The sequence below is a fragment of the Diabrotica undecimpunctata genome, unplaced genomic scaffold (assembly GCF_040954645.1).
Source record: "Diabrotica undecimpunctata isolate CICGRU unplaced genomic scaffold, icDiaUnde3 ctg00000627.1, whole genome shotgun sequence".
In the NCBI taxonomy this organism is placed as follows: Eukaryota; Metazoa; Arthropoda; class Insecta; order Coleoptera; family Chrysomelidae; genus Diabrotica; species Diabrotica undecimpunctata.
In genome coordinates this window covers 318,576-335,609 of record NW_027311924.1, presented here as the reverse complement: position 1 = coordinate 335,609, position 17,034 = coordinate 318,576, and the positions used below count along the sequence as shown (strand labels likewise).

At 33.1% G+C, this 17,034-nt stretch overlaps 3 protein-coding genes across 3 annotated transcripts; 1 reads left to right on the top strand and 2 right to left on the bottom strand.

The window, feature by feature from the left end:
• Positions 1–1,778: 1,778 nt before the first annotated feature.
• On the bottom strand, positions 1,779–2,627 carry LOC140431301 (uncharacterized). Its single transcript, XM_072519235.1, has one exon. The coding sequence runs from the start codon at positions 2,625–2,627 to the stop codon at positions 1,779–1,781; it is 849 nt and encodes a 282-aa protein (XP_072375336.1).
• A 680-nt stretch (positions 2,628–3,307) lies between these two features.
• Positions 3,308–4,456, bottom strand: LOC140431300 (uncharacterized). The gene has a single exon (XM_072519234.1). The coding sequence runs from the start codon at positions 4,454–4,456 to the stop codon at positions 3,308–3,310; it is 1,149 nt and encodes a 382-aa protein (XP_072375335.1).
• Positions 4,457–12,559: 8,103 nt separating this feature from the next.
• Positions 12,560–16,382, top strand: LOC140431304 (uncharacterized). The gene is made up of 3 exons (XM_072519237.1): positions 12,560–12,647; positions 12,824–13,211; positions 14,032–16,382. The coding sequence occupies exons 2-3, from the start codon at positions 12,982–12,984 to the stop codon at positions 15,101–15,103; spliced, it is 1,302 nt and encodes a 433-aa protein (XP_072375338.1). The 5' UTR covers positions 12,560–12,647; positions 12,824–12,981; the 3' UTR covers positions 15,104–16,382.
• The last annotated feature ends 652 nt before the right edge of the window (positions 16,383–17,034 follow it).

The window sequence follows — 17,034 nt, the reverse complement described above, 5'->3', positions numbered from 1 at the left end:
CCTCTCCAGTGAGCTACTATGTCCATAATTTCCAAATTTGCTGGTGGAAAGGGTAAACTTTGTTGGCAAACTATCCACATTTAAGAGAGGCGTATTTGAACACCTAATTGCTTCAAAATATTTATTAAGGACCACTGAAGCAATAAAACAATTAAAATGTATTTTCCTTCGATTTATTTACACAATAGACTTAAGGGCTGGTTCAAACATTGACAATTATCGCAATTCTGATAGTTACATAAAGAGTTATACAAATATTAGCTTTACAGTGAGTGCGGGGAGGCAGTAACAGATATACATGAAATGATAAAATTGAGAGAGACCAACTATATACGTTTTAACACAAAACACCGGGTTTACAAGCGCATTTATCACTTACGCACCACGCACTTTTCGGGATCACACACAACACCCGGCCTTCACTTGCCGAGAGGCAAATTGGCACGGTCTGTCCTAGTCCTAAGTTATATAAAGCGGGGAAGAGAGGGTTTATGGGAATCAGTCGCACACACGTTAACACGATAGCTGACGACCCGAGCGCACAATTTGATAAAATAACTATACTACGATTACAATATTACACAGGTTGTTTTTACAACATACTGCCCCCAGTTGAAGCACTAACTTTAACATTATAAAAAGCATTAAAAAGAAAAGAGTACATAAAAAAAACCAATATGAGTAATAGTATACAAACAACATATGAGTAAAAGTACTAAACCTAATAACATTAGCATAATCCTTCACCAGGAAGGGGACACAATTTTGTTATCGTGCGTTTGAAAATACCATCCTTAGTTTTAACAGATGCAATTCTCACTCTGCCATCTTTACCCGGAAAGACATCCATCACTCGTGCCAATGACCAGTAGAGAGGAGGGAGATTATCTTCTTTAACTAACACAAGGTCATTGGGTTCTAAATTTTTGAATGGGAGAAACCATTTGGGACGATTTTGAAGTCGATTCAGATAATCAGTCGACCACTTTTTCCAAAAAAGTTGCTGGAGCTTAGAGAGATTTTGCCAGATGTTAAGTCTATTTTCCGGGATAGATGTATACTCCTGGTCGGGTAGCGAGGTGAGAGATCTTTTAATTAGGAAGTGACCAGGGGTAAGATATGTAAAATCGGAGGGATCATTAGAGAGGGCACAAATGGGCCGAGAATTAAGTACGGCTTCAATTTTGGTAAGCACGGTACTAAATTCCTCGAATGTAATTTTGAGATTGCCCAACAATCTATAGATATGATGTTTAGCGCTCTTTCAAAGTCCTCCATGATGAGGAGATCGAGGTGGTATTGTTTTCCACCGAATTTGAGAGGAGGCTAAAAATGCCTGAATAGAAGAGTTAGTTTCCTTATTTTTCAAGAAATTGTAGAGTTCGAATAACTGATTTTTAGCCCCAAGAAAGTTTGTCGCATTATCAGAGAATATAGTCTGAGGGAGACCTCTTCGACTGATAAAGCGCTTGAGAGTAAGAAGAAACGCTTCTGTTGTAAGCCCACTGACTAATTCTATATGAACCGCACGTGTGGATATACAGACAAATAGAGCTATGTATGACTTTATCAAGGGACTTTTACGAAGTTTAGAGGCCTTTATTAGAAAGGGACCACCAAAATCCAAACCTACATGAGCAAAAACTTGAGCAGAGCATAAGCGTTCCTTAGGTAAATCAGACATGATTTGAGCTAAGGGTTTGGCATTAAACTTGAAACAAACATGACATTCGTGGACTATCCTCTTAATCTCCCGTAGACCATTCAAGGGCCAATATCTAAGGCGAACTTGAGAGAGAGTATTCTGAGGACCTAAGATGATGGAGCCTAAGATGTTCTTTTTTGAGAATTAAACGAACAACATGATTTTTCGAGGGGAGGAGGAGAGGATATTTTTGATCAAAGGTAACTTCGGAATACCTAAGACGTCCACCTACACGGAGCATTTCATTTTTGTCAAGAAAAGGAGCAAATTGTAAGAGAGACTTATTAGAAATAATCTTATTGCCTTTGAGATCAGCAATTTCTGAGGAGAAACTTGAGTTTTGCAATAATTTTATAATTTTCATTTCGGCATTTTGAAGTTCAGATACTTCAAGTGCACCGGATAATTTTTGAGTGCCAGACTTTGCGTTATTACTAAATCTGAGTACATAAGCTATAGTCCTTACATATTTCGTGAAACTGGAGAACCTTTCAGAAAGCATGACAAAGAAATCAAATTGAGCACTTCGAGTGTGAAGAACAACTTTTCTTTCTTCAGGTAATTTATTAGAATTAAACTTCGGACTATATTCAGACAAATTTAGGTCAAATGTTTGCAAAAACTGAGGACCGTGAAACCAAAGAGTGGAGTTGAGTATGTTAGAGGGCATCATTCCTCTGGAGAGGATGTCAGCAGGGTTGTCTTTAGACTTTACGTGTCTCCAATGAGAGTGAGAAGAATTTTCTTGCATTTGAGCTACCCTGTTGGCGACAAATTGATTCCATCTGGAGTGATGTGATCTGAGCCACGCCAAAACTATCTCAGAATCACTCCACATGTTTATAGAGGTAATAGAGGGCAATTTATCCTTTATGATATCAACCACCTTTGTGGTGAGCTTGCTAGCCAATAAAGCACCCATAAGTTCCAGCCTTGGAAGCGTTATGGTCTTTAAAGGAGCAATACGACTTTTCGAAGCAATGAGAGAGCACGAGACATTTTTTGATTTGTAGATAACCCGTATATAACAACAAGCAGCATATGCTTTCAAACTTGCGTCAGAAAAAGAGTGAATTTCAATAGAAGAAATTTCATGACATGAGAAAAGACATCTGGGTATGCTTATATCTTTGAGAGCAGCGAGATCAGTTATAAACTTCAACCATTCATTTAAAATATTTGAATCCACGGAGTCATTCCAATTAATTTTAGAAATCCAAATTTTTTGCATAATAATTTTAGCAAGAACAGTTACGGGATTAATGAGCCCTTGTGGATCAAAAATTTGAGCGATAATAGAGAGTACTTCCCTTTTTGTGTAATTATCCTTTATTGATAATTGAGGTACAGAAATTGAAAATGTATCAGTACTAGGGTTCCAACAGAGACCTAAAACCTTATTAGAAGCATTCTCTGGTGAAATAACATAGGCAGAGTTTGTAGAGAGAGTAGAAACATTTTCTAAAAACATTTTTGAATTAGAGCACCATTTATGAAGAGAAATGCATGCCTTGTTGAATAGGTCAGTTATCTCATTATGAGCCTTAAGAAGAGTTTGCGTGTCATTGGCCCCATATAGAATGTCATCTACATAGCAGCCTGTTAAGAGAGCATCGGAGGCCAATGGGTAGTGTTTTGATGAGTTTTAGCTAATTCCATCAAACAACGAGTACTTTGAAAGCTTGCGCTTTTTGTTCCATAAGTTACGGTTTGAAGCTCAAGACATTCGATGTCCTGTTCTGGAGAATCCCGCCAGAGGATATTCTGCAGGAATGCGTGATCAGGTTGAATTTGTACCTGCCTGTACATTTTTTGTATGTCGGAAGTGAAGACATAGGTATACAATCTAAACCGAAGGAGAATGACGAAAAGTTCAGGCTGAAGAGTTTTTCCTTTCAACAGGATGTCATTAAGAGAATAGCCACTGGAACTTTTTATGGAGCCGTCAAAAATCACCCGTAATTTGGTAGATAATGATTCTTCTTTTATGACAGAGTGATGAGGTAAAAAGTATTTATTTTCTAAGTGCACATTTGTGAGAGAAAGAGGAACCTTTTTGGCATGTCCAAGAGAAACATATTCATTGATGAATGCTTTATATTGAGAGTATACATTTTCGTGTTTTAAGAGTTTATTTTCTAAACTAATAAACCTTTTCCTAGTCATATTGTAAGAATTGCCCAGCATTTTATGTACTGTTTCAGAAATGAGAGGAAGCTTTACCTGAAACCGACCAGAAGGTAGAATTTGAGTTGTTTCAGTGAATATTTGTTCAGCCAGATCCTCAGAGGAGGAGATTTTAACAGAGGGGGTCACTTCTTCGACTTCGAAGAATTGTTGAATTATATTATCGAGCTTATCTTCCTCAGATGTGGACTGGACAAATAAAGAGACATTTGACTGTGTAGGGGACAACTGTGAGCGATAAATTCCTTTGTGAAGTGCGTAAGGAGGTAAAGAACCAAACATAATGTACCCTAAGTGTGTGTTCTGGAGAACAGGGAGTCCTTTACCTAAACGTATTAAACCATCCGATAACAATTCGCTATATATGTCACTGGCAAGAAGAAGATCTATATTTCCAGGGACAGAGTAGGTGGGATCTGCGAGAGTGACTGTAGAGGGGATATTAAATTTACTTCTGTTTATGGATACCTGGGGAAGTCTACAAGTTATGTTGTCTAAAATAGCACAGGAGATTTTGAAACCATTACCATTTCTTTTGTATGGAAAAATTTCTAGATCGACCATTTTGTTCGAGAATAAACTATGTTCAGAGATAGTAGAGATTTGTAACCTTTTGCTATAAGGAGAGAGGTTTAATTTTTGAACCAAATCTTTAGAGACAAATGACGACTGAGATCCACTATCTAAAATACATCTAGCGTGTATAGGTACGCCATGCTTTAAATAAATAGTAACTAGAGCGGTTGCCAGCAGAACATCCTGCTTTATTGACAGAGCAGAGAGAGAAGTCATCACATTTGAGACCTGAGAGGTTTGAGATTCAGAGAGAGAGACAGAATTACTTGGGCCGGCTTCACCATCAGACCAAGTGTTTTGTACATTGCGAGAGGTTGCGTGATTTTGTCGTTGAAAAGATCTACTAGAATAAGAGCTATTTTCATGGTCATTGTGCAAGAGTGTGTGATGCCTTTTCTTGCATATACTACATGAACGTTGAGACGAACAATTTAGAGAGAAGTGTTTAGTTGCGACATAGTTTGTTTTCATTAACAAATTTATACTTATCCTGTAAGAAAAGATTAGCAAATTTTGTGCATGCATAAATAGTGTGTGTAGCATTATTACAAAATACGCATGTTTTGGAGTATGAGTTATTTTTATTACTTGCCGAAGAGAAGAGAACCGTTTTAGAGTTTGTTTTAATAACTTTTTTATCGTTATTATCTGAGGAGTTTAACTTGTCACACTTTTTTTCTAAAAAATCAAAGAATTGATTTAGCGTGGGAATATCTTTTGACCCTAACTCGTATTCGAAAGACCGGTGAGTGGTAAAGTCCACTTTTTGCAAAAATATTTCTATTAATAAGAGATCCCAATGCTCGATGGGTACATTCATATTTTTTAGCGCGAGTAAGGTCTATTTTGCGGTGACCAAAAATTCACGTAAGGCCTTTGCATTAGTTTTGACTAAGGATGGAACTTTCAAAAGACGCTGTATATGCAAACTAATTACGCGCGATTTGTTTTCGTAGCGATTTCGAAGAGTGTCTAACGCGATTTGGAAGTTTTCTTCTAAAACTTGGATGTTTTCTACCAACTGGAGAGGTTCGTTGCGTAGAAAAGATTTGAGATAAACAAAACGCTGGACGTTGTTGAGTTCCGGGTTATTAATAATTAACGTCTCGAAGAGCTGATAGAATGCACTCCATTCTGAGAAGCATCCTGAGAAAGTTTGAATTTTAATTTCGGGAAGAGTCACTTTAGCACTAGCTAAACGTGGAGAAGTGGAACTGGACTGGTGTGAAGGAGGTTGGAGCATCTCCATTCTATGTTGAAGACCTGCCAGAGTTGAGAAGTACTTTTCTTCAATTTCTTCCCTATCGCGTTCTTCCGTGTTTGCTTCGTCCAGTTTCTCAATCTGATCCATGAGGTCATCATATTTGGTGTAACAATTCGTTAGTTCAGTACGACGGAGTTGGAACTGCAAGGGATCCGTTTCTTGAGCAGAGTTATCCCTTAACCAATTAGAGATACGGGAGATTTTTGATTTCAACGGTTTGCGTTGTTTCTTCAATTGATCCATTGCGATTAGAAATGTATCGAAAGCTTTGCGAGATACTTATCTATGAGAGATACACGAGAAATAAAAAATTTTAGAGTCTAAAATACAGCTTAGTCCACCCCGTATAATAAACAAGAGTCTCAGAAAATAATGTCTGTACGAATCCTGCGAAATATAAACTCGTCCCGTATACTAATAATATGCGTTCGAACTTTTGAATGTCCCTGTACGTGATTATAAAAATATATGTTGGAACGAACTCAACAGATAGAAATGAAACTAAAAAATCCATAGCACATCACATGTTTCTTGTCAGCAATTTCACTTGAGATGCACCTGGAAGAGCGATAAATCTAAGAATGTTGGGTGGAAACACTTCAAACACTTGCGTGGTGACGTACTGTTCCATGTGCCGTGAGATTGTTTATCTTATGCAAAGTTCTATTTTGTGAAGAGCACTTACTAATGAGTTTATTTTAATTTTTATGGGAAGAGAATTAAAATAAGAGAAAATTAATTTGATTTATGAAGATAAATCAGAGCGAGAATTGCGATAAACAATATATCCGGCTCGAATGACCACAAATGGTGGAAAGGGTAAACTTTGTTGCCAAACTATCCACATTTAAGAGAGGCGTATTTGAACACCTAATTGCTTCAAAATATTTATTAAGGACCACTGAAGCAATAAAACAATTAAAATGTATTTTCCTTCGATTTATTTACACAATAGACTTAAGGGCTGGTTCAAACATTGACAATTATCGCAATTCTGATAGTTACATAAAGAGTTATACAAATATTAGCTTTACAGTGAGTGCGGGGAGGCAGTAACAGATATACATGAAATGATAAAATTGAGAGAGACCAACTATATACGTTTTAACACAAAACACCGGGTTTACAAGCGCATTTATCACTTACGCACCACGCACTTTTCGGGATCACACACAACACCCGGCCTTCACTTGCCGAGAGGCAAATTGGCACTGTCTGTCCTAGTCCTAAGTTATATAAAGCGGGGAAGAGAGGGTTTATAGGAATCAGTCGCACACACGTTAACACGATAGCTGACGACCCGAGCGCACAATTTGATAAAATAACTATACTACGATTACAATATTACACAGGTTGTTTTTACAACATTTGCATTGGACACAATCTAAAAGAAAACAAACATTTATGTCTTAAAATAGAATAAAATAGTATTACATAATAGTAAATAAGAGAATGAAACAGCTCAGTAAATCCAGTCATATTATTTTTGAAATAAATTAAAAAATACAAATTTCTGGATTTTCACTAGCATTCTATTTATAACTTGTCACAACTGTTTGACATATGTGACTTTATATATAAGTCACAGATTTAGAAATAAAACCACACTGAACATGTACAGAGGTTTTGTATATTTTAAAAATATATAAATTTTAGACATTTAGCAAGTGGTTTTGAAACTTTCTTGTGTTTTTTTACTAAAATTATTCTATATGAGCCCAGAATAGGTGACTTATGTTTTGACATATACAATAAATTTAGTAAGTGACCAAATTAGCCTAGAATTATTCTTAACTTACTTGTACATTTATTGAACTATTTCCTTTTCTATTTACGTAATATTGTCCAATGTTTCCACTAACTTTTGGTATTCCTATATGAGTGCAGTCAATAGCTCCGATTACTTGCCTAAATCCACAATTGTGGCATTTTGTTCCAAATCATTTTCTGGCATTTTGATCCAACGAGCTCTGTGCTGTACCAGAGCTAAAGCCACTTGTTTACAAACAAGGGAGACTGCTGGCTGACTTATACCAATAATATCTCCAGTCTCCAGCATCATCTTGAATCTGTTGAAATTATAATGTAATTAGTCAATTTAGAAATTAAATTTTGCTGAGCTTATAGTGTAACTAATAAATATTTAGAACTAAAAGTTAACAATACTAGATGCAATATAGATATACTTTTATTAATAACTTTAATAAAAATTTCACTTCTCCATGGGCCCAAGTTCTTATTGCAGACAAAACTTTTAAATGAGGAGGTATATGTCCACCTCTGGAATCACCAGATAAATCATATCTAAGCATATCTATTATAAAAACTGCTGTAGCTTTTGAAAAGCGATATTTGCACTTAAATTCATTTTCTTCTAATTCTTCTAGAGGAATTTTTCTAATTTTATATATTTTAATATGTCGTAGATGAATATTATTTCGCTGCTTTCTATGGTCATTAAGTTGTTCTATTAATCTTAAGTCGTTGATAAAATAATCTTCCATTATTAAATAATGTATATGAATAATCAAAAACAATTCAGGTTATGAATACCAAAACAAAACTCAACTCAATGGGCGCGTTCAGCAGACGGAGCAGCTACCGCTCCGCTACTTCCGAATCCATCGGTTAGCGCTGGACCAAATGTCATAAGTCAAAACCTGCTGGATTCCGCTACCGCTACCTTATCTGTCAATGTCAAATAATTTGTCATTTTAAAAATTAAATATTTTTGTTCTTTGTTTACGTTTGTCAGTAGATTGCCAATTTAGCTTGACTTTTAAATATTATTTAACTTTACGTCACATTTATATAATAAGAATTCTTTATCTATGAATAGGAATATAGAAAGGAATGACATAATTAGAGTATTAGTGGAAGAACTTGCGGACGAGGAAAATAATATCCAGCTAATTGGAAATGTTGTGGATCAGTTGACACAAAATGAAGAATTAGAGCTAAATAATGTTGAGAGCTCAAGTGCCTCGTAATCAAAAGTTTTATGAGGAAACCATTCACCAATAATATATGGGAGATCTTTTTGTGAAGCATTTTCGCATGAGTAGGGAATGTGCTGAAGTAGGTTTTAGTAAAGATTATTAGTTCTTTGAAAACTACATATAAATATTTTGGGTAATTACTCAGCAACTAGGAAATTTAGGAGTTATACCCATTTCAATTCAATACCCTACAATTCCTTTAGATAAAAAGTGGAACATCTATTAATGTGGCGAAAAGGCAAATAGAATGATGATACTTGTATATATTTTGGTTCATTAATATTTATGTTATATTTACAAACTTTTCTTATTTGGCTTATAAACACACTTTCCTCTGTAAAAGAATTAATTTTAATAAAACAAAAGCTACTAAAAATATATCATTTTATTTACAACATTTTACAAGTTTTATTTACAGTGCTATAAATGTAGTTAATACAATAAACTGATTTGGAAGAAGAATATATGAATAGTATGATTACAAAAAAAAAATAACATATACAGTCACAAAATAAGATAACAAATCAATTCAGAAAAAGTCACAAGGTATAATGGTATTAAGTTATATAATGCATGCAGATAATGTAACACTAAACACAATACAAAAGCTGAAGTCGAAAGTATTACAAAGTTGAATCAGAATTATCACTTTTGAAGGGGAAAACTGATAGATTAAAAATTTGGAGCTTCTTTGAAGAGTTAGCTAATAGAAGAGTTCTGGGAGTAAAGCTGTTATAAGAGTAATTGAATATATGAAAAGAATATAAAAAGTCTGCACATACCTAGTTGCAATATTGGAGAATAATAAACAAATATTTTGGAGAGAAGTTTGAAGCAGCTGCACAGGCTGTTGATAATTTTAAATAGAACTATTAAGTCTCTTTGATTTCTATATACCTCAAGAGAAGTTCAGTATACATTCTAATGCAACATATTCACAGTATACATGCATCCATACAATGGCATGACAGAAAATTGGACAGTCTTAAGTTTCAGTTTAGATGCAATGTAATAGGGGACAAAACTGTAGACCAGTAAATGAAAAGGGATCTAACCATGGAGAAGGAGATCAAATAGCAGAGATGTAAGAAAAATCTTTGATGGTTCTCTTCACAAATCCAAGTAGCTTCATAGATTTCTGTATTGTTGTGGAAATGTGTGATTTATAGTTAGAGTCAAGGTTCACACCTAGATCCTTGGTTTCAAAAGTAGAATATATGGTTAAATTGTGTTTACTATATTCGAATATTATTGGGGGATGAGGAAGGTGCAAATGAAAACTATGACATTTTGACGCATCCAAATACCATTTTGTGTGCTCCACTTAGAGGCGATCAATATCCTTCTGCAGACTTCGGCCTGGCATTTGTTTATTTTAAAGCATTTTAAATCGTCAGTAAATATATAGTAAATTTTCACTTACTTGGAAACAACATATTAGATAGTTGACAATTAGATTAAACATTACACACAATTATCATCTAAATAAGGAAAGCTATATAGTGCCTGAAAGAATGACTTTGATATGTAAGTAATAAAACCATCAACGAATTTTAAACAATAATTACATCTACAGGCATGATAACAACAGAACTAAAAAACCAGAAACAGAGAGGAATAACACCAGCTTTCAGAACAAACAATTACTTAAGCAAATATAATAAACACCAGAGCCAACATAAAAAAACATTTATACAGTGGGGTATAACAAACTTAATCAAAAACCCAACATACAATATTACATCTGTTAAAACGGTAGAACCTTAAACAAATGTATACCAGAACACAAAAGAGCTTTCAACAACAAAAAACAGAGTCTACATGCACACTTCACCTTTTATATCATAATAATTTGTTTAGTGAACAATTTCAAACCCTTAAATTGAGAAATTTATGAACCCTCACACTGCACCATAGTGAAAAAAAAGGACCCTTCTGGCTGTATATCTTTTTAACTCTATATACACACACAATTAAAATCTAAGTATATATCTACACATTTCTTTAAAAAAAAACCTTAATTTGTGTTAGTTAGAGGTGAGAATCACTATATGATTCACGCAGCCTTGTTGACTGATATCGTATATTACAGCAGTGTGCATCACATGCTGATTCACACAAAAACAAGTCCATATGATTCATGCGACCTTGTTTATCAATGTAATATCGTTTATTACAATTATATGTCCATTTCCACAATACAGGCCATTTTACAGAAAAATACAATTTTGCTCTAAATGAATATTACTTATTTCCAACTGTTAGCCCGTAGGTGTTTGTTGATTTCACTGTGTACTCTGTGCAATTCTTTATACTGTGAAAATGAGTTAAAAAAACAAGAGAAACTAAATAGTGTAATGAAAACAATATTTTTTTAATATATAAAGTTTTTGTTAATTTCTTATTAAAATAACAATGTATTTAAATAATAGTTTTCGTTAAAAAATAAATATATAATAGTTGACTTAAGTAGTTTTTATCAGTAACCCACTTTTCAGGCTGTGAGAATCAAACATTGGTTCACATATTTCAGAGGCCAAATATAGTTTCTGTTACTTACAGCCGTCTACGTTTAAACTGCATTAATGATACTTTGATATGAGAGACCACAATTGCTTCTCAGAGCTTTCATAATTTGTGATGTGTGAGCATTACAAATGCGTGTGTATTTGATATTTGATTCTCGCGGCTGTAAAATCGTATTACCCGTGTATCACATTATGCTTCTCATGGCAGTGAGATGTATTAAAATATACAGATATAATTCTGAATGACCAATTTGAGACATACAGCTTTCCCCTCCTTTATTTGTTCAGATACTATAAAGTGTAAAGCAGACATTTGTTTGTCAATTGAGAAAGACAAAATGCTGAAATAGCTGTAGTGGGAAGAAATTATAATAAAAGTTATAGAGATGTAGAAAACAAAAGTTTTCAGAGTTTTCTTTTTAGATAACATTAACTATAAGTAATGATCAATTTCGACGTAAACATTTTTAATAGCTAATATATGAAGTGAAAAGAAAGTATGAACAAAACATGAAGGAATGGAACCAAACAGTCATTAAATTGTAAAGATAAATAATGAATCACCTTTTTGTTATTAGGAAACAGCTGGAAAGGAATTAGAAATCCAATCAAGAAATACCTCTAAACAAGTTAAATAAATTCAATGGATATGTCCTTATAATAAAGTAATATATGGCTGGAAGTAAAAAAACAAAACAAACACCTAACCCTCAATTTTAGTACAGAAATGTCATGAATGACATTTCTCTCAACATGTTGGATGGATTTAGCGTTAGCGATACATTTTTACGCTACCAAATTTGACAGGCCGCTCCGGAAGTAGCGTATCGGTAGCGGTTTGATTTTGCAGACTTTTACTCAACAGTTGTGGAGCAGCTCCGTCTGCTGAACGCGCCCAATGTCAATTGTCAAGTTAGTCATTCTCTTAAACCTGCCACTACCTCGGATTAAATGTTAGTCTGAAGTCTGAGACTAGCCAAGGTTTAGCTTAGTCTGTCCTTAGTCGCTGTTTATTAATACGAAAAATGAATATTATTGGTGTAGTCCTGGGACTAATGTTAGTCCAAGGTTAGTCCGTGTTTATTAATAAGAGAGTAAATTTTTTGCGAAGTTAGTTACTTTTTGACAGAATGGAAGTGGCTGAAAATTACTATACAACCAAGCACACGTACTTATAGCCAATGCGCTTCATTAGTGGTGACGTCACGCGTTGAGATAGGTTATGGTCCTGTATCCAAACCACAGAATACTAATCACAAGTTGTGATTAGTAATCTATGATTCTGTGATCCAAACAAACCAAGCATTCTATTGTGATTACCATAAGTAGATTTTTAATACATCGATTTTGTACGTTTTTGTTGAAAATAACTCGTTTTTCGCTTCAAGGTATGTAAAATGATGTATATTTAAAGATACATTTTACTGAAGAAGCCAATTTGCAAACAAATCATTAAATTCCACAAAACAATCCTTGTTTACTTAACTTATAACTTTAAAATGGAATTGTTTTTTGTAATAATTAATAAATAAAGTGTATTTTATTCTAAATGTTTTCTTTGTAGGAAAAATGGTAATGTGTTGGGCACCCAATTGTAATCATTACAATGTACGAGAAAAATGTAAATTTTATCGTTTTCCAAAGAATACAAAAACAAGGAATCTATGGATACAATTGACAAGGTGAAAATTTATCAAATAGAATATTTTGTTTTTGGTAATAATGTACTATATCATTCTTTTGCATATGTTATTTTACAGAAGAACAGTAGAACCAGGTCCTGGGGCTTTCCTCTGCAGTTGCCATTTTGTAGATGGAAAAAAAGAGAATGGGCCTACATTATTCGTACATAATGAAGGAAAAACAAAAAAGTTTCCAACCCCGGAGAAAAGAACTAGAGCAAAGAAAGAAGTAACTGAAATCATTGAGGATGTCCTAATGCATGATGCAAGGTATTAATGTATTTAAACTACTTCTCCTTATATGTATTATATAATCATGGCATATGGGTAGATAGATTAGCTGAGTATAGATGATTTCAAAATGTTCAAGGAAATATCATGCTTGGAAGATAGTTATAAATTACAGCAAGATTTGGGCACTGTTTGCAATTGGTTTACTCATAATAAAATGTATTTGAATGTAAACAAGTGCTCTGTTGTTACATTTACACAAAAGCAACTTAATATAGTAGCAAATCCATTTAATATAAACAATGTAAAGCTATTTATATATAGAGTTGTTTTTCAGAGCAATATGAAATTTAACCAGCACTATGAAACAATTGTGCAGAAGGCATATATGCTATTGAGTTTTGTAATTAGAAGTAGTAAGAACTATAATATAGAAAAAGTTTAGAAATGATTCTTGAGGTGTCTCTATGTAAGGAAAAATAACTAATATCCCTACATAATATTATACATGTCCATGGTTGACTGTTTTAAAATAACGGCCCAATATGACAAGAGAAACAAACAAGCTGTGATATTTGTCTATATTTTACATCATACTAAGTATAAGGACTGTAATTTTATTAATTATATTAAATTCAAGATACCAAAGGCTAGACTAAGAACGTTAAAAGTTGATATATTTTATTATATTTTAACTTGTCACCCATTAATCATATGTTGGCACAATGCAATGCACTATTAAATAAGCACAAGTGTGATATTTTTCAGTATATGTATATATATATATATATATATATATATATATATAATAAATAATAAAGAATTTGTGTGTTATACTAATACAGTACAATTATTATAGATCTGTCGAAGAACCACAACCATCTACCTTAACTGGATCTGTAACTACAAAGAGTTTGGCATTACATGCTGTGGTAGATGCAGAAAACTATTTTCTTAGGCAAAATTTGCAACAAGTGAGTGAAGATCTGAAACACCTTTCAGAGAAGTTTTCTTTTGAGAACATCAGGGGTAACGACAGGCTCATACTTCTTTATACTGGCCTACCTACAGAAAAAATTTTCACATCTCTTTTCGACCTACTGAAAAACATTGAAGTGAATTATTATTACAAGTCGAAAGTAGAAAAAATTAGAAAAATAGATCAATTATTAATGACCCTTATGAAGTTAAGGCAAAACTTTCCCCATGAAGATCTTGCTGTCCGATTTAGTGTTGCACAAGCTACAGTGTCCAATATTGTTACAACATGGCTGCATGTTTTACATGAAGTGGTTTATAAGCAGTTGATGGGCAAAATCCCCTCCCGGAATAAAAACAAACTTTGTTTACCAAACTGCTTTAGTAGTTTTACAAACTGTAGAATTATATTAGATTGTACCGAAGTATATACCAGTGTATCTAGGGCAAGTATGGCAACCCAAAAACTTACATACAGTTCCTACAAACATAGGAATACATGTAAAGGATTAGTCGGAGTGGCTCCCAATGGAGTAGTTACATTTGTATCATGCCTATATCCAGGATCAACATCTGACAAAAAAATTGTTAAAGATTGTGGAATTCTAGATCACTTAGAAGCAGGGGATTTAATTTTAGCAGACAAAGGATTTTTAATTAAAGATATAGTGCCATCTGGAGTACACGTTAACATTCCACCCTTTCTAACAACTGCACAGTTTACCCCTGAGCAAGTTAGACAGACTGAGTGCATTGCTAGGGCTAGAATTCATGTTGAGCGAGCCATTAGAAGGATGAAAATTTTTAAAATCTTGGATTTCATACCTTATTCCTTACTGCCACATGCTGATGCCGTCTTCCAGGTAATTGGGGCTTTAACAAATATGCAATATCCCCTAATTAAAGAAGTAGAGCAGTTCTATCCTGAAGGTGCCTCAAAATTAAAGTCGTAGGTAAAAATTACAAATGTAATAAAATTTAAGATACTGATTATTGATGCTGCTAATGGTGGCTATGATGTATCATTTACGTAAATAATTACATACTAGTGTAAAATTCAGAAAACGTACATCAGATTACAGTTCTCAAAACATAATGTGTAAAAACGGTATGATGTATCATGCCCTGCATTGCTATGCGTAAAGTGACCAAGCCACAGCAGAAAATTACATAAAACGTTATTTTTGGCTTCTTGTTTGTTTTTGAAAAAATGGATTTTGTAAATTTGTTATTACGCAATGAATGGAATGATGTGGCAGAAAGAAATTATGTAAATGTAGAGCAACGTCAGTTACGGGACACCAGTAGCCCATTTGAAATAGATAACCAGCTCTAGATCTTCATAAAGTATTTTAGGGTGTCAAAAATATTGCTAGGTATGTTGTAGATACTTTGCCACCTGTAGTTTCTGAAAGGCAGAGGGGTAACTAAATTTCAATAGAATTAAAGGTTCTCTCCCTACTTAATTTTGTAGGAAATGGAAGTTACAAAAATGTACTGGTAACGACCTGTTATTTTCAATGGAACAAAGTACATTTAGTAAAGTATTAACAGAAATAACTGCAGGGATAGTGGAACACTTGGTGCCAAAATGGTGAAAAAGATGAAGTACAGCCTGTAGTTCTCATAGAAATGATTCCAAAGGAGGCAAATCAAAACAAATGGTTGGGTGTTGGAAGCACAGAGAATAAGAAATGTTATTGCTGCAAACTTTGTGTAGTGAAACAAAAATTTATTAATATTTTCATAATTTATTTATTTCACAATGGTAAATAGTGATATAGTTTTATAATCAAATATAGTTTAGTAATATAATTTTACAATTTAGTGATATTTCATCATTTTATAATATATATGATAGAGTTTTATAATCTAGTATAGTTTAGTGATATAAATATTAATATTTCAATTAATTACAAAAAGCTCAGAACAAACAATCTAAAACTTATACTAAGTGGCTCAAAATTTTATAAAATGTTTAGATAATACGAAGATATTATATTGCTGCAAACTGTATTATAACATATTAAATTAAAAATGTTTACCTATATATTGTTAAAAACAAAAACATAAATCATGTATGTTACAATTAATTACAAAAATGACACAACACTAACAAAATAAAAAATATATTACAAACTGGCTCAAATGTTTTGAAAACCCTTAGAGAATATAAAGAAGTGTTATCGCTGCAAATGTTATGTTATAAAATATTTAAATAAAAATGTTTATCCTCAGTTTTATATATACATATATTGTGACAATTGGGGTTTATAGAAAATAATTTATAAGTTATATACTACATAATATTAGATATAAAAAAGTATTTGATTATTTTAAGAAGTTATATATTAGAGAATTTAATAAAAATATATTTATGTGAGGGCATTTTTAATAAATTAGCATATAATAATTGTAAAAAGTTGTATTTTAGTAATTTTAATGTTGTAAATAGATTTAAGTGAGCCATGTGCCTAGGCAACCAACTATACAGTGAGTGATAGACAGATATTTATACTCTGAAGTGACGTTTAAGAATATTTACGAATATAAAGTGGGGTTATAATAATATATTGTTTGAAATGTGTATTTTATTAAATTAGAATGTTAAGTTACTAATTTAATTATATATTCTGATCTGAAAAGCCTAAATGTAAACAAAATTATTAATAGAAAAGAATGGAATTCTCTGGATCTCCGGAGATGGCCATGTTTGCGAAATGGTTTGTTCCAGAAAATTCAGACAAGTATTTAATAGAACTAAATAATACATGATTTCTTACCAGATGGTTCTGGAATATCGAAAAGGATATAAATACCCGTGATTTGGATTCAAGATGGCAGTTTTAAAGTTTTTAGTCAGAAGTCAAGCAGTTTATTATGA